This window comes from Bombina bombina, chromosome 12 (genome assembly GCF_027579735.1).
Source record: "Bombina bombina isolate aBomBom1 chromosome 12, aBomBom1.pri, whole genome shotgun sequence".
Taxonomy (NCBI): Eukaryota; Metazoa; Chordata; class Amphibia; order Anura; family Bombinatoridae; genus Bombina; species Bombina bombina.
The window spans coordinates 133,379,020-133,404,356 of NC_069510.1; the positions used below are offsets into that span (position 1 = coordinate 133,379,020).

Here is a 25,337-nt window from a genome sequence, read left to right on the forward strand (position 1 = left end):
TTCATGACCACGGTGGATTTAAAGGATGCGTATCTACATATTCCTATCCACAAGGAACATCATCGGTTCCTAAGGTTCGCATTCCTGGACAAGCATTACCAGTTTGTGGCACTTCCGTTCGGATTAGCCACTGCTCCAAGGATTTTCACAAAGGTACTAGGGTCCCTTCTAGCGGTGCTAAGACCAAGGGGCATTGCAGTAGTACCTTACTTGGACGACATTCTGATTCAAGCGTCGTCCCTTCCTCAAGCAAAGGCTCACACGGACATTGTCCTGGCCTTTCTCAGATCTCACGGATGGAAAGTGAACGTAGAAAAGAGTTCTCTATCTCCGTCAACAAGGGTTCCCTTCTTGGGAACAATAATAGACTCCTTAGAAATGAGGATTTTTCTGACAGAGGCCAGAAAAACAAAACTTCTAAACTCTTGTCAAATACTTCATTCTGTTCCTCTTCCTTCCATAGCGCAGTGCATGGAAGTAATAGGTTTGATGGTAGCGGCAATGGACATAGTTCCTTTTGCGCGCATTCATCTAAGACCATTACAACTGTGCATGCTCAGTCAGTGGAATGGGGACTATACAGACTTGTCTCCGACGATACAAGTAAATCAGAGGACCAGAGATTCACTCCGTTGGTGGCTGTCCCTGGACAACCTGTCACAGGGGATGAGCTTCCGCAGACCAGAGTGGGTCATTGTCACGACCGACGCCAGTCTGGTGGGCTGGGGCGCGGTCTGGGGACCCCTGAAAGCTCAGGGTCTTTGGTCTCGGGAAGAATCTCTTCTACCGATAAATATTCTGGAACTGAGAGCGATATTCAATGCTCTCAAGGCTTGGCCTCAGCTAGCAAAGGCCAAGTTCATACGGTTTCAATCAGACAACATGACAACTGTTGCGTACATCAACCATCAGGGGGGAACAAGGAGTTCCCTGGCGATGGAAGAAGTGACCAAAATCATTCAATGGGCGGAGACTCACTCCTGCCACTTGTCTGCAATCCACATCCCAGGAGTGGAAAATTGGGAAGCGGATTTTCTGAGTCGTCAGACATTTCATCCGGGGGAGTGGGAACTCCATCCGGAAATCTTTGCCCAAATTACTCAACTGTGGGGCATTCCAGACATGGATCTGATGGCCTCTCGTCAGAACTTCAAGGTTCCTTGCTACGGGTCCAGATCCAGGGATCCCAAGGCGACTCTAGTAGATGCACTAGTAGCACCTTGGACCTTCAAACTAGCTTATGTATTCCCGCCGTTTCCTCTCATCCCCAGGCTGGTAGCCAGGATCAATCAGGAGAGGGCATCGGTGATCTTGATAGCTCCTGCGTGGCCACGCAGGACTTGGTATGCAGACCTGGTGAATATGTCATCGGCTCCACCATGGAAGCTACCTTTGAGACGAGACCTTCTTGTTCAAGGTCCGTTCGAACATCCGAATCTGGTCTCACTCCAACTGACTGCTTGGAGATTGAACGCTTGATCTTATCAAAGCGAGGATTCTCAGATTCTGTCATTGATACTCTTGTTCAGGCCAGAAAGCCTGTAACTAGAAAAATTTACCACAAAATATGGAAAAAATATATCTGTTGGTGTGAATCTAAAGGATTCCCTTGGGACAAGGTAAAAATTCCTAAGATTCTATCCTTTCTTCAAGAAGGTTTGGAGAAAGGATTATCTGCAAGTTCCTTGAAGGGACAGATTTCTGCCTTGTCTGTGTTACTTCACAAAAAGCTGGCAGCTGTGCCAGATGTTCAAGCCTTTGTTCAGGCTCTGGTTAGAATCAAGCCTGTTTACAAACATTTGACTCCTCCTTGGAGTCTCAATTTAGTTCTTTCAGTTCTTCAGGGGGTTCCGTTTGAACCCTTACATTCCGTTGATATTAAGTTATTATCTTGGAAAGTTTTGTTTTTGGTTGCAATTTCTTCTGCTAGAAGAGTTTCAGAATTATCTGCTCTGCAGTGTTCTCCTCCTTATCTGGTGTTCCATGCAGATAAGGTGGTTTTACGTACTAAACCTGGTTTTCTTCCGAAAGTTGTTTCTAACAAAAACATTAACCAGGAGATAGTCGTGCCTTCTTTGTGTCCGAATCCAGTTTCAAAGAAGGAACGTTTGTTGCACAATTTGGATGTTGTTCGTGCTCTAAAATTCTATTTAGATGCTACAAAGGATTTTAGACAAACATCTTCCTTGTTTGTTGTTTATTCTGGTAAAAGGAGAGGTCAAAAAGCAACTTCTACCTCTCTCTCTTTTTGGATTAAAAGCATCATCAGATTGGCTTACGAGACTGCCGGACGGCAGCCTCCTGACAGAATCACAGCTCATTCCACTAGGGCTGTGGCTTCCACATGGGCCTTCAAGAACGAGGCTTCTGTTGATCAGATATGTAAGGCAGCGACTTGGTCTTCACTGCACACTTTTACTAAATTTTACAAGTTTTATACTTTTGCTTCTTCTGAGGCTATTTTTGGGAGAAAGGTTTTGCAAGCCGTGGTGCCTTCCATCTAGGTGACCTGATTTGCTCCCTCCCTTCATCCGTGTCCTAAAGCTTTGGTATTGGTTCCCACAAGTAAGGATGACGCCGTGGACCGGACACACCTATGTTGGAGAAAACAGAATTTATGTTTACCTGATAAATTACTTTCTCCAACGGTGTGTCCGGTCCACGGCCCGCCCTGGTTTTTTAATCAGGTCTGATAATTTATTTTCTTTAACTACAGTCACCACGGTATCATATGGTTTCTCCTATGCAAATATTCCTCCTTTACATCGGTCGAATGACTGGGGAAGGCGGAGCCTAGGAGGGATCATGTGACCAGCTTTGCTGGGCTCTTTGCCATTTCCTGTTGGGGAAGAGAATATCCCACAAGTAAGGATGACGCCGTGGACCGGACACACCGTTGGAGAAAGTAATTTATCAGGTAAACATAAATTCTGTTTTCTTCCTAAGGTTGTTTCTGATAGGAACATTAATCAGGAGATTGTTGTTCCTTCTGACTTCTGCAGACTAAGGATTTCCGTCAGTCTTCTTCTTTGTGATTTTCTCAGGAAAACGTAAGGGACAGAAAGCTATGGCTACTTCTCTTTCTTTTTGGCTGAAGAGTATCATACGTTTTGCATATGAGACTGCTGGACAGCAGCCTCCCGAGAGGGTTACTGCTCATTCCACCAGGACTGTTGCTTCCTCATGGGCATTCAAAACTGAAACTTCTGTGGAACAGATTTGCAAGGCTACAACTTGGTCCTCTCTTCTTTTACAAATTTGACACTTTTGCCTCGGCTGAGGCCGCTTTTGGGAGAAAGGTTCTTCAAGCAGTGGTGCCTTCCGTTTAGGTTCCCTGCCTTGTCCCTCCCGTATCATGTGTGTACTCTAGCTTGGGTATTGAATCCCAATAGTAATTAAGATGATCCGTGGACTCATCGTGTCATAAAAAAGAAAAGAAAATTTATGCTTACCTGATAAATTTATTTCTTTTTTGACACGATGAGTCCACGGCCCGCCCTGTTCTTGTAAGACAGGTTGTTGGGTATTATAAACTTCAGACACCTCTGCACCTTGGCTTTTCCTTTCTTTCCTTAACTTCGGTTGAATGATTGGAGTGGGAGGGAAGGGAGGAGCTATTTAACAGCTCTGCTGTGGTGCTCTTTACCTCCTCCTGCTGACCAGGAGATGAATATCCCATTAGTAATTAAGATGATCCGTGGACTCATCGTGTCAAAAAAGAAATAAATTTATCAGGTAAGCATACATTTTCTTTTTTATAATCAAACAAAAAAAACATGAACTGTTTCAAAAGAGGAAGAACTACAAAGAGGTAGACTATCACGGTTATTAACATACTGTTATTCACTCTCTCAGAAACTTTGCATTCAAAAATGAGAACATGACAATGTGCTCCTGGCTGAGGTTGGCTCTCTTTTTGCCAGCTATTTTGTCTACAGCAGAGAAGAGGCGCTCAGATGGTGTTGAGGTGCTTAAGATTCATTATTAGGGTTTTGCCAATATCACCAAGGTGGGATATTTATCTATTTTAACTCTGCACCAATGCAAGGGGCATCTTAACAAAGTAAGCCCGGACTTCAGTCTAACATAAAAAACTAAATTTATGCTTACCTGATAAATGTTTTTTTTTTCTGGATATGGAGAGTCCACGTCGTAATTCAATTACAAGTGGGAATATCACTCTTGGCCAGCAGGAGGAGGCAAAGAGCACCACAGTAAAGCTGTTAAGTGTCACTCCCCTACCCATAATCCCCAGTCATTCGAACGAAGGGAAATGGACAAGGAATAACACAAAGGTGTAGAGGTGCCTGAGGTTTAGTAAAAACTGTCTTAATAAAGGGTGGGGCCGTGGACTCTCCATATCCGGAAAGAAATACATTTATCAGGTAAGCATACATTTTGTTTTCTTTCCTAAGATATGGAGAGTCCACAACGTCATTTACTAGTGGGAACCAATACCCAAGCTAGAGGACACAGAATGAACAGGGAAGGGAGGACAAGACAGGCAGACCTAAACAGAAGGCACCACCACTTGAAGAACCTTTCTTCCAAAAGAGGCCTCAGCCGAGGCAAAAGTATAACATTTGGAAAAAGTATGCAGGGAGGACCAAGTTGCAGCCTTGCAAATCTGTTCCATAGATGCTTAATTTTTGAAAGCCAAAGAAGAGGAGACAACTCTAGTGGAATGAGCTGTAATTCTCTCAGGAGGCTGCTATCCAGCAGTCTCATAAGCAAAACAAATCATACTTCTCAACCAGAGGGAAAGAGAAGTAGAAGTAGCCTTCTGACCCTTACGCTTTCCTGAGAAACAAACAGGGCAGAAGACTTTCGAAAATCCTTAGTTGCCTGTAGGTAGAATTTTAGAGCATGCACAACATCCAAGTTATGCAACAGACGTTTCTTATGAGAAGAAGGATTGGGACAGAGAGAAGAAACAACAATTTCCTGATTAATATTTCTATCCGAAACCACTTTAGGAAGAAAACCCAATTTAGTACGAAGAACCGCCTTATCCGCATGAAAGATAAGGTAAGCTGAATCACACTGCAAAGCCGAGAGTTCCGAAACTCTCCGAGCAGAAGAGATAGCAATAAGAAACAAAACCTTTCAAGATAACAACTTAATATCTATGGAATGCATTGGCTCAAACTGAGCCTGCTGCAAAACTGTAAGAACAAGATTAAGGCTCCAAGGAGGAGCAACAGGTTTAAACACAGGCCTGATTCTGACCAGGGCCTGACAAAAAGATTGAACATCTGGCACATCCACCAGACGCTTGTGTAACAAAATAGATAATGCAGAAATCTGACCTTTCAGACATTTTTTGAGAAAAGACAAAATTCTAGGAATCCTGACCCCTACTCCAAGATTAGCCCTTAGATTCACACTAATAAAGGTATTTACCCCATACCTTATGGTAAATTTTCGAGTAAGAGGCTTGCAAGCCTGGATCATGGTCTCAATGACCCACTCAGAAAATCCACGCTTAGACAGAACTAGGGCTGCAACAACTAATCGTTATAATCATAAAAATAGTTGTCACAGAATCTCATTATCAATTAGGTGGTCAGCGATTAGTTGGTTAAAGTGAATGTAAACTCAGCCTTCGTTCTAAACAGCAGTCTATCAAATATAAAAAAAAAACCTGAGTTTCATTCATCAAATTTAAATTTTCTAAATGTATACCTTTATTTTCATAATTTTATATCAATTTGTGGCTAAACCGTCCTCCGCCCGTCATTCGCGCTCTGTTGCTCATCTTTTTGATTGATTTCTTAATAGCCAATAACGGCTCTAACCACGGGGGGGACCCACCCTCTTCTCATTACGTAATATGTCATTATTGCGCATGCGTTCGTCTTTGGTGCCGAGCTAATCTACTGTAAGCTTGTGCACATTTCGCGCATGCGCAATACTAATAAACACGGCTAGCGTTACATTCTTATACGGATTCCTTTCATTTCCTATACAGCGTAAACAAGAATAACGCATGCGCAATGTAAAATAGACACGGGAGCGCGCAGTGCCTATACGTAAACAGCGGGTGGGACCGCTGTTTACGTAATATGGATGAAAAGTAGGAAGCAGTGAGTGGGAGGAGCGGGTAAGCGAATGAGCGATATGCAATATTTAAAATAAAAAATAAAATACACATTTTATTAGAAATTTATTGCGGCGGTATGCTTAATCTCAGTAATGACTACAAAACTAGATTACACAAAACGGAAAAATTGACATTCACTTTAATTGCACAGCACCAGCTGCTTCAAACCGATGAACTCCTGCACATGATATTGTGCAAATTTTTTTATTTATTTTTTTTCTATCCGATTAATCGGATGATTATTGTCCGATTAATTGGATAGAAAAAAGATTTAAAAAATAAATAAAATTTTTTTTGCACATTCTTAGTTGCAGTAGTTCATCAGATTAAAGCAACTAATCGCAGACCACCTAATTGATAATTAATTTGTTGACAACTATTTTTATGATCAAACTTACCGATTAGTTGTTGCAGCCCAGAATTAAGCCTTTAATCTCCAAGCAGTCAGCTTCAGAGAAACGAGATTTGGATGGAGGAATGGACCCTGAGTTAGAAGGTGACATATTCACTACATCTGCATACCAGATCCTGCGAGGCCATTCAGGAGCTATTAGAATTACCAATGCTCTCTCTTGTTTGATACAAGCAATTACTCGTGGAAGGAGCGCAAATGGAGGAAACAGGTATGCTAAACCGAAATCCCAAGCAACCGTCAGAGCATCTATCAGAGCGGCCTGAGGATCTCTTGACCTTGAAACGTACCTTGGAAGCTTGGCGTTCTGCCGAAACGATATCAGATCCAACCCCGGCACCCCCCATTTGAGGGTTAACCTAGAGAACACCTCCGAATGGAGAGCCCAATCCCTGGAATGTCTGTCTGCTCAGGAAATCCGCTTCCCAGTTGTCCATTCCAGGAATGTGGATGGCAGATAGACAAACTTGTGAGCTTCCTCCTATTGAATAATCCTATTGAATAATCTCCTATTGAAGGAACTCAGAGTTTCTCCCTGGTGGTTGATGTAAGCCACTGAGGTAATGTTGTCCGACTGAAACCTGATAAACCAGGCTAAAAACAATTGAGGCCAAACCATTAGAGCATTCTCAACTCCAAGATGTTTATGGGGAGAGCAGACTCCTCCCGAGTCCATAGTCCCTGCACCTTAAGCGATTTTCAGACTGCTCCCCAGCCTAGCAGGCTGACGTCCGTGGTGGCAATCACCCAGGAAGGTCTCCGGAAGCATGTGCCCTGAGATAGATGGTCCTGAGAAAGCCACCACTGGAAAAAGGCTCTTGTCAACTGGTCTAGATCTATCCTCTGAGACAGATCCGAATGGTCTCCATTCTATTGTCTGAGCATGCATAATTGCAGAGCTCTCAAATGGAATCAAGCAAAAGGAATGATGTCCATGGAAGCGACCATCAGACCAATTGCCTCCATACATTGAGCCACTGATAGCCAAACAGTAGACTGAAGTGAGAGGCAATAGGAAAGAATTTTGGATTTTCTGGCCTCCGTCAGAAAAATTTTCATAGATAGGGAATCTATTATGGTCCCGCAGAAAACCACCCTTGTAACTAGAACAAGGGAACTTTTTTCCAGATTTACTTTCCAACCGTGGGAATGTAGAAAAGACAACAAGATCTCTGTATGAGTTTGTTTATTTAAAAAATGGAGCCTGAACCAATATGTCGTACAGGTATGGCGCTACTGCAATTCCCTGAGACCTGATCACTACCAGGAGAGCCCCTCCGCTCGCAATTTCATGAATCGGCCCCATTATGATAACGTAATTGCACACATCATAAATTGACTTTGTCAGACTAAGTATCTGCAGAAGCACATGGCGGTCATCAGTAACAATGTATCATATTTTTGCATGATTTTCTCCTTTCCCATTGGATACTTGTTTAGTTGTTGTATGTTGATCTGGGAACCAGCTGGGCAAATCTGTTACATATATGTATTTATGTGTTTACCCAGCCCAATATAGAAAATCCAGATCTATAAAACTCACTTACGTACAAAAATCAGAACAGCAAATTATGAAAGACTTAAAGGGATATTAAACTGCTTGACACAACTAAAATGTTTAATTATCACCATGCTGTTGTTTTACCTCCTGTGCTAGCCATTTAACCCTTTACAGGTGCTGATTGAGGAAGCATACTGGGTGCTGCCATCTTGGATTTTTGTTATTCTTTTACCACATTCACAGAACATTTAATGTTAATGGCTTTTTGTCTGCTGTATCTTTCTCTGCAGGTCAGAGAGCTTTATATAAAGGGGTGGGGTGGGGGGGCTTTTTACATCAGCTCTGAATTCCTGAGGGCACTTTTAATATTGAATATTTTACATAACTTTAAAACTCTGTAATAAAATAAAAACTATAAAAATGTTACGTTCCTACTCTGTATCCTGAATGCTAACACAGCGCAGATGAACCCACTGAAAAAGCCGGCAACATAACTGATCTGTGAATATGCGTCACTTCTGTTACAGTGTGCACGAATACCTAAGCTCCAAGATTTGTCATTTCTAATCAGCACCTATAAGGCTTTGAAGACAGCTGCAGTTACAGAGGGAAAAACCGCAGTTTAATGACCCTTTAAATATACCCCATTGTCACAATGTGCAGAATTTTTTTTTGAATGGTTATCTTGATTGATTTTTTTATTTTTATAAAGGATCTCAAGAACCAGTTGGAGAAATTAAACAATGAAATGCGTGAGAAAGAAAACTCAGTGCAGCTTCATTATAACATAATCATTAGCGAGCACAGTCAGAAGGTTCTTGATCAGGAGCAAGTGATTAAACAACTTACAGATGACCTGAATCAGAAGAGCGAGGAATCTCAGGTATGTAGTGACATCGTGTGAGCACCTGAACCCTGCTAAAATAATCGCTTATTAAGCTCTTTAACGGGACAGTAAACACCTAGAGAGATTGAAATCTGTTACTTAGCAGAGATACGGCTTGAGATATTTGGTTTGTGGGGTATTGGGTTTGGCTTTTTTATTATTGTTTATAATAAAGGATACAATAACTAACCCTAATATAACAATGGGATAGTCACAGTTATATACACACTTATGAGGGTTTTGCGTTTAGTGGTAGATTTGAGGCTTGCTCCAGACACACATCTCTCTGCAGAATCGGACACCCAACTAGGGACTAGGTTGCCCCCCTCTGGAGACCGTGCCTTGCACTGGGTATTTTAGCACAACTGGATAGTTGAGATGAGAACAAAAAAAGTAAAATATTTTACAATGTTTTAGTTAGAGCCCTTTTATAGTGTCATTTCTTTAAATAGACATGAGATGAGCCTTACATTCACCATAGGAAAATATCTTGTGGCATCTAATTTAGTGCAATGTCATAGGGCCAGCTACAGCATTTAGCGTTGATCAATATCTGAAAATAAACAGTTTAGCTAGAAATAATCACACAGTTTAACCCATTACAAGCCGCTCCGTCCAGTGTTCCTTTGTTAAATGTATTTATTTATTTTGGTTGTTGATAATATATTTATTACTTTTTTGTTTTGTTTTAGGAGTCCAAAGAGAAGCTAGAAAAATATAGGCACTGTGTCTCTGACTCAATAGACCGTAAAGAAGAACTGGAGTATCTGAAGAAAGAGCTTGATAGCAAAGAGGAATTTATTACCGTAAGGACAATAGATAACCTGCTTTTTATCTCCTATAAATAATAATATAAATGAATTAATCAGATGTATTCAGATGCCAGTATCTGGGACTGGAGTGTTTGTGAAAAAGTTGGTTCAGTCATTAATCTCATTCGATTGAAAAATCAGCTTGAGAATTGACCACTTTATCTCAATATCTTCACACCTTGTTAACATTTGCTGCAGGTTGTATTACAGGGATTATACATCCAAAGCACTTCAGCCACCAGAAGAAATCTTTGTTTAAAACACCTTTATTTTCATTAGTTGGGTCCAAAAGTTTACAGGAACAACGTTTCGAATCTACAATAGGCTCTTAGTCATGAAAAACTGATTGCATGCAGGTTTGTACCTTTTATACCCTCGCCTGGATAATACAGAGTTCTAGGTAACAATATAGTGACATCTGTTGGTAACATATTGGTATTGCATCTTTCACCTTCAATATTAACCCTTAATATACCAAACTCTAAAAAGTTAAAAACATAGATAAAGTAAAACCATTATATACAAATAAAATATTTTTAAAAGAAACCAGAATATAACACAACAGATATGTCATTTTACAAAAAGAGATTCCAATCAAAGTCTTTATTAAGACCCTTAGGTATCATAGTGTCCAATTCATTTATCCAATACATCTCCCTTATTTTTAGAAGGTGTTTCCTGTCACCTCCTCTCCTAGGGACAGCCACTTGTTCGATAACCTGAAACCGAAGCTGGCTGATGTTATGTCCCCTGGAGAGGAAGTGAGAGGAAACAGGCGCTTCTTTATTTTTGCGTCTAATGTTTGACTTATGTTCTGTAAGTCTCTCTCTGTCCTCTCTACAGGTCTCGCCAATGTAAATAAAACCACACGGACATTTGATTAGAGTAAGATACTCTCTAATCTTAAATTTGTTACCATTGGTCGGATGGAAATAAAATTCCCCTCTAGTCATTGATCCACAGTGGCTACAATTCAGGCATGGTTAACAACCAGTTTTGGTACTCCCTATGGTTTTTTTGTATAGTTTTCTTATTACTTCCAATATCTGAGGGCCCGTGTGTCTGGCGAGTCTTCAGTCTAAAGACCGCTGCTCCATAACCCTGTCTGCCTGCTCTGAGCAGACGGACAGGAATCGCCACAATTCAACCCAATGGCGTACGATCGGGTTGATTGACACCACTCTGCTGGCAGCCCATTGGCCGCGAGTCTGCAGGGGGGCGGCGTTGCACCAGCAGCTCTTGTGAGCTGCTGGTGCAATGCTGAATATGGAGAGCGTATTGCTCTCTGCATTCAGCGAGGTCTTGCGGACCTGATCCGCACTGACTGATCAGGTGCGCAAGACCGTTGTTAAATAGGCCTCTTTGTCTGTAACCTAGGGCAAACATAAGCAATAACAGAAAACAAATAACAAAGAGGATTGTTGTACTGTCATCTAAGAATTTAAATACAGGTAATCGTGTAGCGAACATAAACAGCAATTTATAATCCGCAATTGATGACAGTAGAATTGGGTGATTTGTTGTTTAAGGAATATCTAACTACAAGTATCCATGGTTACCGGAATTATTTCTCAGTTTACAATACCTTATAGCTCTGTATTTCTCGTAGACTGTTAAAAAAAAAGTAGCAGGTTATGATATATTTTCCAAAGTGTTATATGAGGCAGGAGCAGGGAAGGGATGTTCAGCGGGCGAGAGCCGCTCAAAAATAGGGGGGGGGGGGGGCTGCGAATGTATTGTAGAGAGGATACACTCAAGAGTGCACTGTAGGCTGAATCGATGAGGTGAACCAAGTACTTTGGGTATCAGTGTAGGGTCAATAGAGAGGGCTCATATAGCTATCAGAGTTGTTGGAAAATATACTTGTATAACCAAGTATTTAATGGATTAAAGAGGCTAATGATGTAAAGGGGGGGCAGGGGGAAAAGGAGAGGAGGGGCTCTCCACTTGGGGTGAAAGAGTGCTGTATTCTATAGGAGGGGGGAAGGGTTCGGCAGACACTAACCTGACTAGAACCTGCTGACAGGTCTAAATAACGGTTAGAGCTAAACCACAGAGATCATTAACAGCTCTAAACAAGACAGGTGTACAAGTAAGGAAACATTACATATACCTTGCACATAATGATAACATAGTTGAGAGTGTAACAATATGATGGTGAAGATAAAAGCTGTGATTGTAGTGCAACCTGTAGTAGCTAATCTTCAATGTGTTGTATTTAAACTTTACTCTGAGGTGAGGTTAGGGACAGTAAGGTAGTTTTTATGTCTCTAACGTGTGCAAATTATATGGCACAGTAGTAACCTGTATCAGTAATCAGCAAGGCCTAAGGGTGCAAAACGCAAGTATGGTTAGGAGTTCCAATAGGGCCAGACTGATGGACCACTTCCTGAGTTAGTGGTAGGTGAAGAAAGCCATTAATATGGCAATTAGGGCTATGTTAAGTATGAGGTCTAGTCTATAGTAAATACTGAGTGTAGTTGCCATATTATAGCAGACATACAGAATAAACTGCATGAGTGGGTGTTGTAGTAGACCAAAATGTAAAGTATAAGTGAGCTATCTGAGTCTCTTAAAATAAGAGATTTCCCTAATACTAAAATTATACTAAAATTATATACCTTATCTGTGGGAGGAAAAACGGGGGGGGGGGGTGTAGTATACCAACTGTCCAACTGAGACAACTTTATGAACCATAAACTACTTTGAGCAGGATATTTTACCCAGTATCTATAGTTATATCAGTATAGACACTAACCTTCAGATTGGGACCTGCCAACAGGCCTATGCAGCGGTTAGAGCTAGACCATAAGGATCAGTAACAGTTCTATACATGACAAGCGCTCACATAAGAAAACATTATGTACACACAAAACCTGCACATAGTGATAATATAGTTGAGAGTATAATATAATAGTGGTGAAAATAAGGTCTGTGATAGCAGTGCAACCTATATTAGCTAATCTGCTGTGTGTTGAATTTTAACTCCCCTATGAGGTGGGGTTAGGGACAATGAGACAGTTTGCACGTCTCTGATGTGTACAAGTTTTTATGGCACGGCAGTAGCCGGTATCATTAGTCAGTAAGGCCTGAGGATGTAAAACATAGGTGAGGTCAGGTGTTCTGATAAGGCCAGGCTAATAGGCCACTTCCCGAGCTAGTGATAGGTGAAGAAGGCTAGCAATACGGCAACTGGGAATATGTAAGACATGAGGTCTAGTCTATAAATAATACTGAGTATCGTATATAGATATACAAAAATAAACTGAGGCACGGGGCTGGGTGTTGTAGTAAAACAATATGTAAAGTATATGTGAGTTATCAAAACCTCTTACAATAAAGGGAATTTCTCGAAAACTAGAATTATAAACCTAGTCTGTGGGAGGAAAAACCGGAGGTTAGTATACCAACAATACAACTGAGACAACTTTATGAACCATTAACTACATTGAGCAGGCTATATTACCCAACGTCCATAGACCTGTCGGCGTTATGCCATAGCAACAGGAACACTCAGAAGTCCACACCTCGGTGTGTAGGAAAGAAAAAACTGTCAGGGTGAAGGTGTGCAATTGTAAGGACGAAATTATGTCCTTCGGGCTACAGTTCCGTCAAGACGTAGAGTCAGGGATCTTCATTAGCCGGTGGAATTTCTTTTCTTTTGGACTGGTAGGTGAACCTTTGTGGTAGTGGACGCCATTCTGGAGCTGCAACATTGAGTTTCTCTGTATTTTCTGCATTATCTTTAGGTAAGTTTGAGGGATTGAGTAGTCTCATAGAAAGAAGGAGCTTGATCCCTTGATCTGGTGTAGGAATGGAGTAAGATCGTTCATCCAATTGAAAGAATAGCCTGACTGGGAAACCCCATCTATATTTGAAGTTGTTTTTGCGTAAGCATTGGGTAACCTGCTGGAAGGATTGTCTCTTAGTTAGAGTATTTGAGGACAAGTCTGGGTAAATTTTGAATGGTTTGATAAGGCTTCTTTAAGTTTTTGTTCTGGAATGATGTATCATTTCTTTAAATGTGTAATAATGTAATCTAATGATTACATATCTAGGGGATCCTGAACATGAGTTTCTTGGCCGGAGTGCCCAATTGGCTCTGTCCATCAGGGCCTCTTGGTATTGTATGGGTCCTAGGAGTTCTCTGAATAGATCCATCAGGTATTTAGTGAGGTCAGGTGGTCCAACACCCTCCGGGATGCCACGAATCCTAATGTTGTTCCGGCGAGACCTGTCTTCCATGTCCGCCATTTTGTATTCCAAGTCCGAAATCATCTCAGTTAGAGACTGGGTATAGGCAAGGCGATTGGAATGGTCTAGGTGGAGGTCTTCTTGTTTCCTCTCAAGGATTTCTGTTCTTTCTCCAAGTGAGGAGATATTTTATGCTCTTGTTTAAGAGATGAGTGGTGAGAGTCCATTTTTTCCGACAACTCTTTAATGGAGTCTAGTATAGAGGAGTTTACATTGGCAGACCTCTATGGGTCCCTTTAGTGGAGATCATCGATTCTCTTTAGTCATCATCAGACATGTCTTGTTCATAAATAATTTTGCTGGTTAAGTGATCTGATAGGGTTCTTTTCGGAGCTTCAGCATGTTTCTGTTTCTTCTTTTGAGAGTGTGACATGTTGAAAAGAGTGGAGTCAACGTGACTTCAGGTGCGTCCTAAGTGAATAGTGTAGGTAATCTTCCGTATCAAGTGATAGGTGGAGAAAGTGGATCCGGTACTCCCAAAGTTACAAAGTCAACACATCTTGATATTTTGGGGGTGTGTTTCTTAAATAAAGTTGCCGTAAAGAAGCGTGTTTCTTGGGATATAGCTTGCTTGAGGATCTGTAGTCGTCACAGACAATCTTCCTCTCTCCTGGGGTAGGTGCTCTCTCTGAGCAGATACGGAAAAGGGATCTTGGAATATGACCCATAGGCAAGAAGGGCTGCCGGGAAAGGGAGGAGAGAGGGCAGAAGGTGCTGGTGATCAAGCGCCTTGTTCCACTAGGTAATTAATTAGACATTTGCGGTAGGGTCCCAGTATCAATCTGTAATATATTCAGCTGTATAGGGGTACCTCAGCTTAGATGTATAGGATATGTACCTCCGGGTATGGAGAAAGTGCGACTCAGATGTGGAAAATTAAGGCCAAGTGTGGTAGATGTTAGGCCTCTTCTGTTATCTGGGCCTTGAGAAGTGACTTTAACAGCATTGATTAAGTATTAGGGTGTTGGGTGCTCCTGTATAAAATCTTTTATCTGGGATTGAGAGTAACTTCAAGAGGCAACCTAGAAAGTCTCATATACACCACTGTGCATCAAGGAGAGCCCTATAAATTTGCTGAAGGGCTGTGAAAATATGGCAGTCTGCTGAATAGTGGTGCATTACAAAGTAAATGGAGTGTGTAGGCTTACCACCAAGGTGCTTCCTGTGTTGGGCCTTTTCTGCAATGGAAGAGTGTGCGGTATTTAGGCTGATGTGCTGCCTGTCAGCTGTAGCGAGGTAAGGATCTCCCTGCTACGATCCGCAGGTTGGTTGTACCTGGGCCAAGTGACGCGTGTGGAATGTGGAGGTAGGGAAGCCTTGCCCTGAACCGGCCTCTGCTGGAGTGTAAGGGCCGCATGCTGATCCTCCCAGGTTATCGCAGTTAGTGCCAGCAACTCTCGGTCAGGCAATCTAGGGTCTTCTGGGATCCGCCACTGAGCGGATCTATTTCATGTTGGCAAGAGCTTGCTCAATGTTAACGGCTGAAAACAGGGAGGGCCGTCAGAGCGAGCAAGGTAATCCCTCTAACTGGCACCAAATGGGAGCCGTAGGAAGCCCGGAAGTTAGCTGCTCATTGTATCTAGGGGAGTTCGAGTGCTAGCGAGTGATAGTTAGGATAGAACCCTGTAAAATATCATTTGTAGGAATTGGTTCATGGAGCTCACTAAAGGTGCGACTACCCTGTAGCGTGGCAAGCTCCGCGCCCCCCCCCCCCAATAATTTAATGTTTAATCAGGTCAGGATTTTATGTGTTAAGATGCAAATTTGACATTTCCAGTAAATATTTTTAAATGGCCATATGTCAGGGCTTATGTAGAAATTTTAAAAACTTGGAAAAATACTTTTATCTCAAGTAGCACAGTTATTTGTCACAAGCTGTATACAACCTCAATCTATAGTATATTTGGATCTTAATATTTCTTTCAACGATATAGGTAAGATTGGCTCTAGGACACACTTCAAAACTGTAGATTGAAACAGTTTTCTTAACTTTAAAAGTAATCATTATGCACCTTGGAAAACTAATGTCCCATATGGACAGTTCAAACGAGTTAGAAGGAACTGTAGATAGTTATCTAAAAGCAAGGTCTGATGAGAGAAATTTAAAATTAGTATCAGCCTCAGCTAAACCAAAAGGAAAGACAAATGAGTGGAACTTGATGTTCATTACACAGTATAACAGTCGTCATAGGGAAATTAAAAAGGCGATAAATAAATATTGGAACATCCTCAAAAGAGACCCTATCCTAAATGAGGTCATTGAGGAACAACCTAGAATTGTATTTAAAGTGAAGGTAAACTTTATTCAATTACAATATATCAATGCACTCTTTCATGAATGAATAAGCTAATCACTAACTTCATTTTATAAAAAAAATAATTATCTTTTATTTTTATCTATATTTTTCCCTACCGTTCTGACGATAACTCCTCCCAAACTCTATTTCCTGATGTGATGTGCGGCAATCTCAGAAGCGCGTTCACAATGAGCAATGTTGATGCTCATGTGCGAATTTGAGATTTACGCTTCCAAGCACTACACAAATACACTATTTTAGAACAATTTTTTTTCAGATTTTGCACTGCTTGTGCCGCTCACCCGCTCACCCTCATTGCTTCCATGGTATGACATCGGGACAGACTCACTTCTTCCCCAAGAGGATAATAACAAGCGGTATCTACGGGAGCAGCTGCAAAGACATTGCTATAGTTACTACTTGGCATGACAGCCTACTTCCATGTCATGCCATTTGCACCAACTGAAAGTGCACGGTTATTGACTTCCTGCCCCGAAACGGGAACGCGCGTGGACTATCGGATAAAAAAATTAGACAGTAGCGCATGCACATATCCACAAGTAGGCGGATGACGTAAGGTCATGGCCGCCTAACGGCCAGATTTTCAACTGGCTGTTAAAAAAAAAATGTGTCCCAGACTTAAAAAAAAAAAAAAAAAAAAAAAAACGGGTTCATTTTACAGAGCGGCAAAAAGCGAATTAAAAGTGAGATTAATGGATTTAGAATCAATATTTAACAAGCTGATGAATTAAAGTCCTATTGATTTTTCACACAGAATTGGATTTTGGATCAGGTAACTTTACGAGAGCACCAACACTAAAAACCCCATCTAGCACCAAGTAAGATAGTAAAACATGCCTTAAGGCCCTTTGATAAGATCTTAAGATCAGATAAATTAAAATATTTGGGCAAAAGGAAAAAAGGATCCTTTAGATGTGGTGCTAAAATTGTAAAATGTGTAAATATATCACACATGGCAAAACCACATTTAAATCAAACACATCTAAACACTCGTATTCGATAGCCAGCTCCTTATCGTGCGCCTCCACTTATGTCATATATTGATTGACTTGCAAAAGTGTGGTGAATTATGTAGGTCATAGGTCTAGGCGCCTGAGTCACAGGTGGTCAGAACATTACAGAAATATGAAGAATAAGTATCAATATCATAGTGTCTATAGACATTGTCATGTAAAACATGGGGGAGATCTAAACAGTTTTTGCATTACCCCCATAGAAATGATCCCAAAATCCCATAGATATAATAGATGTATCAGGTTACGCCAGAGGGAAACTTTCTGGATCTACAAATTAAACACCCTTCATCCACAAGGCCTAAATTTGAATATAGATTTAGCAGCTTTTTAAGAAGAATTTCATATCATTTACTTCACGAATGATAAAACTCACACAGATATATTTTATTGCACCACATATATTCTGAAGACACTTGTGTGCTTAATATTAAGCGCATATATATTATTCTTACATATACTCATTTTTAGCTTAATCATCATCAGGTCAGTTTCTATTTAAAATATGTGAGAGGCAAACACTCCTTGAATATGACCAGGCAAAATGCACAATTTGAGCATTACATGTTCACATTAGAAGTATATATTTTCAGCACTTGAAAAAAAGTGATCTAATGTTAATAGATTCACTGCACTTATAGAATTACAATTATATTTAAATAAAGGACACTCACCCTAACAGATATAGATCTCCTTAAAGGGACACTGAACCCAATTTGTTTCTTTCGTGATTCAGATAGAGCATGCAATTTTAAGCAACTTTCGAATTTACTCCTATTATCATTTTTTCTTCATTCTCTTGCTATCATTATTTGAAAAAGAAGGTAGCTAAGCTATTTTCTGGTTAAGAACCCTGGACAGCACTTGTTTATTGGTCGGTGAATTTATCCACCAATCCGCAAGAACAACCCAGGTTGTTCATCAAAAATGGGCCGGCATCTAAAATGTGATAATTGGAGTAAATTAGAAAGTTGCTTAAAATGGCTGCTCTTTCTGAATCACGAAAGAAAATTTTTGGGTTCAGTGTCCCTTTAAAGTGATACTTAGGATGATGCACAGATATTTACCTATACATCCCCTATATTAAATTGGGCTCTGCAATGATCGTAAGCTATATTCAGATACATTATTTTTCTTTATTTTTGAGAAATGATTTTCCCTAATGAGACTAAACTGAATAAAACTTAATAAAACTTAGTAACAAGTTACTAGATGTGGAAAGTGCACAAATAGTTCCTTATAAATGAGCATCTTCTTAAACTATACATAGTATCTATTAATGTAACCATTCATTACGAGACAACACCACTCGCATCATACAAATTCGGCCAATATTATTCTTTAGTGAAAATGACACTATGTTTATATATCTATTTACTAGGCATGGATTGCTGTATCCTGTCCTGAAGCCATTAACTTTTAAGTTGGAGCCGTTATGGAGAGTTGATCAAATGTGTTTATGGCAATGCGATATTAGATTATATTTGCATACGTACATAATTACGTGAGTATTTCATATAAACATGCCTGTGAAAATTCGATATCCTGTGCACATTAATGCCGTAATATGGAGTTTCAAATCACCCCATGTTTTGTTAATATGAAGTATAAGAAGAGGAGGGGATTAGTATTGTGGAATTTGTTGCACGCTGTTCACCTGTGTGATGTCACAAGAGGAGGCGTGTTAATGACACAGGTTGTTCACTGATTGGAGGAGAGGTTTTTTTAAATAGGTAGCGGTAGCGTAGTAATATACAGTCTGAGGAAACGGTGTGGAACGCAGAGAAACACGTCACTGTTTCTAATATGTTTTTACATTAAATTTGTTTTAAACATACTACCGCTATCGCTCTGGTCTTCGGAAGGTCTGTGTTATCCTTATACCCCCCATAACTATTTGGACTTGCCGATAATTAGTAGGAGCGGCTGCTTTATGCGGGGCTTCGTACTAAGGCAGTGAGGAGACCTGAAATTGAACCACTTCTCCTTCACCTGTTGGAGACACTGGAGGTCGGAGTCAGCCGAGCGGCTCAGAAGTCTCGATCTGCCACAATTGCACTATAGTGTGATTCACAAAATGCGTGTGTATATACGAATATACGTTTCTTTCATGTAATTAGCAAGAGTCCATGAGCTAGTGACGTATGGGATATACATTCCTACCAGGAGGGGCAAAGTTTCCCAAACCTCAAAATGCCTATAAATACACCCCTCACCACACCCACAATTCAGTTTTTACAAACTTTGCCTCCGATGGAGGTGGTGAAGTAAGTTTGTGCTAGATTCTACGTTGATATGCGCTCCGCAGCAAGTTGGGGCCCGGTTTTCCTCTCAGCGTGCAGTGAATGTCAGAGGGATGTGAGGAGTATTGCCTATTTGAATGCAGTGATCTCCTTCTAAGGGGTCTATTTCATAGGTTCTCTGTTATCGGTCGTAGAGATTCATCTCTTACCTCCCTTTTCAGATCGACGATATACTCTTATATATACCATTACCTCTGCTGATTCTCGTTTCAGTACTGGTTTGGCTATCTACTATATGTAGATGAGTGTCCTGGGGTAAGTAAGTCTTATTTTTTGTGACACTCCTAGCTATGGTTGGGCACTTTGTTTATAAAGTTCTAAATATATGTATTCAAACATTTATTTGCCTTGACTCAGAATGTTCAACTTTCCCTATTTTTCAGACAGTCAGTTTCATATTTGGGATAATGCATTTTAATTTTTCATTTTTTCTTACCTTAAAATTTGACTTTTTCCCTGTGGGCTGTTAGGCTCGCGGGGGCTGAAAATGCTTCATTTTATTGCGTCATTCTTGGCGCGGACTTTTTTGGCGCAAAAATTCTATTTCCGTTTCCGGCGTCATACGTGTCGCCGGAAGTTGCGTCACTTTTTGACGTTATTTTGCGCCAAAAATGTCGGCGTTCCGGATGTGGCGTCATTTTTGGCGCCAAAAAGCATTTAGGCGCCAAATAATGTGGGCTTCTTATTTGGCGCGAAAAAATATGGGCGTCACTCTTGTCTCCACATTATTTAAGTCTCATTTTTTATTGCTTCTGGTTGCTAGAAGCTTGTTATTTGGCATTTTTTCCCATTCCTGAAACTGTCATTTAAGGAATTTGATCAATTTTGCTTTATATATATATGTTGTTTTTTCTCTTACATATTGCAAGATGTCTCACGTTGCATCTGAGTCAGAAGATACTACAGGAAAATCGCTGTCAAGTGCTGAATCTACCAAAGCTAAGTGTATCTGCTGTAAACTTTTGGTAGCTATTCCTCCAGCTGTTGTTTGTATTGATTGTCATGACAAACTTGTTAAAGCAGATAATATTTCCTTTAGTAAAGTACCATTGCCTGTTGCAGTTCCTTCAACATCTAAGGTGCAGAATGTTCCTGATAATATAAGAGATTTTGTTTCTGAATCCATAAAGAAGGCTATGTCTGTTATTTCTCCTTCTAGTAAACATAAAAAATCTTTTAAAACTTCTCTCCCTACAGATGAATTTTTAACTGAACATCATCATTCTGATTCTGATGATTCCTCTGGTTCAGAGGATTCTGTCTCAGAGGTTGATGCTGATAAATCTTCATATTTATTTAAAATGGAATTTATTCGTTCTTTGCTTAAAGAAGTCCTAATTGCTTTAGAAATAGAGGATTCTGGTCCTCTTGATACTAAATCTAAACGTTTAAATAAGGTTTTTAAAACTCCTGTAGTTATTCCAGAAGTTTTTCCTGTCCCTGATGCTATTTCTGCAGTAATTTCCAAAGAATGGGATAATTTGGGTAATTCATTTACTCCTTCTAAACGTTTTAAGCAATTATATCCTGTGCCGCCTGACAGATTAGAATTTTGGGACAAGATCCCTAAAGTTGATGGGGCTATTTCTACCCTTGTTAAACGTACTACTATTCCTACGTCAGATGGTACTTCGTTTAAGGATCCTCTAGATAGGAAAATGGAGTCCTTTCTAAGAAAAGCTTATCTGTGTTCAGGTAATCTTCTTAGACCTGCTATATCTTTGGCTGATGTTGCTGCAGCTTCAACTTTTTGGTTGGAAACTTTAGCGCAACAAGTAACACATCGTGATTCTCATGATATTATTATTCTTCTTCAACATGCTAATAATTTTATCTGTGATGCCATTTTTGATATTATCAGAGTTGATGTCAGGTTTATGTCTCTAGCTATTTTAGCTAGAAGAGCTTTATGGCTTAAAACTTGGAATGCTGATATGGCTTCTAAATCAACTCTACTTTCCATTTCTTTCCAGGGTAACAAATTATTTGGTTCTCAGTTGGATTCCATTATTTCAACTGTTACTGGTGGGAAAGGAACTTTTTTACCACAGGATAAAAAATCTAAAGGTAAAAACAGGGCTAATAATCGTTTTCGTTCCTTTCGTTTCAACAAAGAACAAAAGCCTGATCCTTCATCCTCAGGAGCAGTTTCAGTTTGGAAACCATCTCCAGTCTGGAATAAATCCAAGCCAGCTAGAAAGGCAAAGCCTGCTTCTAAGTCCACATGAAGGTGCGGCCCTCATTCCAGCTCAGCTGGTAGGGGGCAGGTTACGTTTTTTCAAAGAAATTTGGGTCAATTCTGTTCACAATCTTTGGATTCAGAGCATTGTTTCAGAAGGGTACAGAATTTGTTTCAAGTTGAGACCTCCTGCAAAGAGATTTTTTCTTTCCCGTGTCCCAGTAAATCCAGTAAAAGCTCAAGCATTTCTGAAATGTGTTTCAGATCTAGAGTTGACTGGAGTAATTATGCCAGTTCCAGTTTCGGAACAGGGGATGGGGTTTTATTCAAATCTCTTCATTGTACCAAAGAAGGAGAATTCCTTCAGACCAGTTCTGGATCTAAAAATATTGAATAGTTATGTAAGGATACCAACATTCAAGATGGTAACTGTAAGGACTATCTTACCTTTTATTCAGCAAGGGAATTATATGTCCACAATAGATTTACAGGATGCATATCTGCATATTCCGATTCATCCAGATCACTATCAGTTTCTGAGATTCTCTTTCCTAGACAAGCATTACCAGTTTGTGGCTCTGCCGTTTGGCCTAGCTACAGCTCCAAGAATTTTTACAAAGGTTCTCGGTGCCCTGCTGTCTGTAATCAGAGAACAGGGTATTGTGGTATTTCCTTATTTGGACGATATCTTGGTACTTGCTCAGTCTTTACATTTAGCAGAATCTCATACGAATCGACTTGTGTTGTTTCTTCAAGATCATGGTTGGAGGATCAATTTACCAAAAAGTTCTTTGATTCCTCAGACAAAGGTAACCTTTCTGGGTTTCCAGATGGATTCAGTGTCCATGACTCTGTCTTTAACAGACAAGAGACGTTTAAAATTGATTATAGCTTGTCGAAACCTTCAGTCACAATCATTCCCTTCGGTAGCCTTATGCATGGAAATTCTAGGTCTTATGACTGCTGCATCGGACGCGATCCCCTTTGCTCGTTTTCACATGCGACCTCTTCAGCTCTGTATGCTGAAGAAATGGTGCAAGGATTACACGAAGATATCTCAATTAATATCTTTAAAACCGATTGTTCGACACTCTCTAACATGGTGGACAGATCACCATCGTTTAATTCAGGGGGCTTCTTTTGTGCTTCCGACCTGGACTGTAATTTCAACAGATGCAAGTCTCACAGGTTGGGGAGCTGTGTGGGGATCTCTGACGGCACAAGGAGTTTGGGAATCTCAGGAGGTGAGATTACCGATCAATATTTTGGAACTCCGGGCAATTTTCAGAGCTCTTCAGTTTTGGCCTCTTCTGAAGAGAGAATCGTTCATTTGTTTTCAGACAGACAATGTCACAACTGTGGCATACATCAATCATCAAGGAGGGACTCACAGTCCTCTGGCTATGAAAGAAGTATCTCAAATTTTGGTTTGGGCGGAATCCAGCTCCTGTCTAATCTCTGCGGTTCATATTCCAGGTGTAGACAATTGGGAAGCGGATTATCTCAGTCGCCAAACGTTGCATCCGGGCGAATGGTCTCTTCACCCAGAGGTATTTCTTCAGATTGTTCAAATGTGGGAACTTCCAGAAATAGATCTGATGGCGTCCCATCTAAACAAGTAACTTCCGGGGGGCGGAGCCTAGCAGCACACGGATGGATGTGTGAGAGCTGAGCTCCGGTATGTGATACAGCAAAATAGGTGAATAATGCCATATAACTGCACACCAAGAGGCTAACAAGGCAATGCGGTTTGGTGGTACAGTTCCCGGCTACAATCCGGAGAGAAATTTTCTAAGAAAAAAATGAGGAAATCTGCCCGATAGCAACTTTGCAAGACACGCATATATGCAGCGGACGCCATCTTGGAGGCCATGCTCAGCTAACTATTATCTCTCACGAAGTAGAAAAGGGAATGACTGATGGTGGTTCTGATTCCACTGCTCGATATGACATCAAGATGCAAAATCCATACAAGAGGTAACTGGGTTTAAAGGGCACACAAACCACAAGAGGGGGACACAAAAAATAATGGTGAAGCATTACAGAAAGAGCGCCAAGATACGCACATAAACATCTCTCAGGCTGGTGAGCTTAGTCTTTGATGAGCATTGAGTCTTATATTCTTGATTTTGCACACCATGGCTAGAATACCTCAATGAAAGGATTACAAACTGTGTAGATGCGATAGTGATGATATATAAAGCAAGCTGTAAGGACCACACACACAGCTGCAGAAAGTGAACTATCATTGAAATACCTGAACCGGAACACTGCTGGCAGCTATTGTAAATCTCACTGGTGTTTATGCAAAGGAGAACTAAGCCACAAATTTGCCCACAATAAATGGGACGCTGTCTCTTGGCAGCAGCATCTGAGGGTACAAAAGATATATATTTCTCCAACATAGGTGTGTCCGGTCCACGGCGTCATCCTTACTTGTGGGATATTCTCTTCCCCAACAGGAAATGGCAAAGAGCCCAGCAAAGCTGGTCACATGATCCCTCCTAGGCTCCGCCTACCCCAGTCATTCTCTTTGCCGTTGTACAGGCAACATCTCCACGGAGATGGCTTAGAGTTTTTTAGTGTTTAACTGTAGTTTTTATTATTCAATCAAGAGTTTGTTATTTTGAAATAGTGCTGGTATGTACTATTTACTCTGAAACAGAAAAGAGATGAAGATTTCTGTTTGTATGAGGAAAATGATTTTAGCAACCGTCACTAAAATCCATGGCTGTTCCACACAGGACTGTTGAGAGCAATTAACTTCAGTTGGGGGAACAGTGAGCAGTCTCTTGCTGCTTGAGGTATGACACATTCTAACAAGACGATGTAATGCTGGAAGCTGTCATTTTCCCTATGGGATCCGGTAAGCCATGTTTATTACGATCGTAAATAAGGGCTTCACAAGGGCTTATCAAGACTGTAGACTTTTTCTGGGCTAAATCGATTCATTATTAACACATATTTAGCCTTGAGGAATCATTTTATTTGGGTATTTTGATATAATAATATCGGCAGGCACTGTTTTAGACACCTTATTCTTTAGGGGCTTTCCCAAAGCATAGGCAGAGCCTCATTTTCGCGCCGGTGTTGCGCACTTGTTTTTGAGAGGCATGGCATGCAGTCGCATGTGAGAGGAGCTCTGATACTTAGAAAAGACTTTCTGAAGGCGTCATTTGGTATCGTATTCCCCTTTGGGCTTGGTTGGGTCTCAGCAAAGCAGATACCAGGGACTGTAAAGGGGTTAAAGTTCAAAACGGCTCCGGTTCCGTTATTTTAAGGGTTAAAGCTTACAAATTTGGTGTGCAATACTTTTAAGGCTTTAAGACACTGTGGTGAAAATTTGGTGAATTTTGAACAATTCCTTCATGTTTTTTCGCAATTGCAGTAATAAAGTGTGTTCAGTTTAAAATTTAAAGTGACAGTAACGGTTTTATTTTAAAACGTTTTTTGTACTTTGTTATCAAGTTTATGCCTGTTTAACATGTCTGAACTACCAGATAGACTGTGTTCTGAATGTGGGGAAGCCAGAATTCCTATTCATTTAAATAAATGT

At 40.6% G+C, this 25,337-nt stretch overlaps 1 protein-coding gene across 2 annotated transcripts in view; it reads left to right on the forward strand.

Moving 5' to 3' along the window:
- CDK5RAP2 (CDK5 regulatory subunit associated protein 2) overlaps positions 1 to 25,337 on the forward strand; it is a 538,634-nt gene that overhangs the window by 120,901 nt on the left and 392,396 nt on the right. For both annotated transcript variants that reach the window (XM_053695716.1, XM_053695717.1), the window contains 2 exons: positions 8,729 to 8,899; positions 9,595 to 9,708. In XM_053695716.1, the coding sequence (XP_053551691.1) occupies positions 8,729 to 8,899; positions 9,595 to 9,708 (285 nt within the window). The remainder of the gene's footprint in view (positions 1 to 8,728; positions 8,900 to 9,594; positions 9,709 to 25,337) is intronic.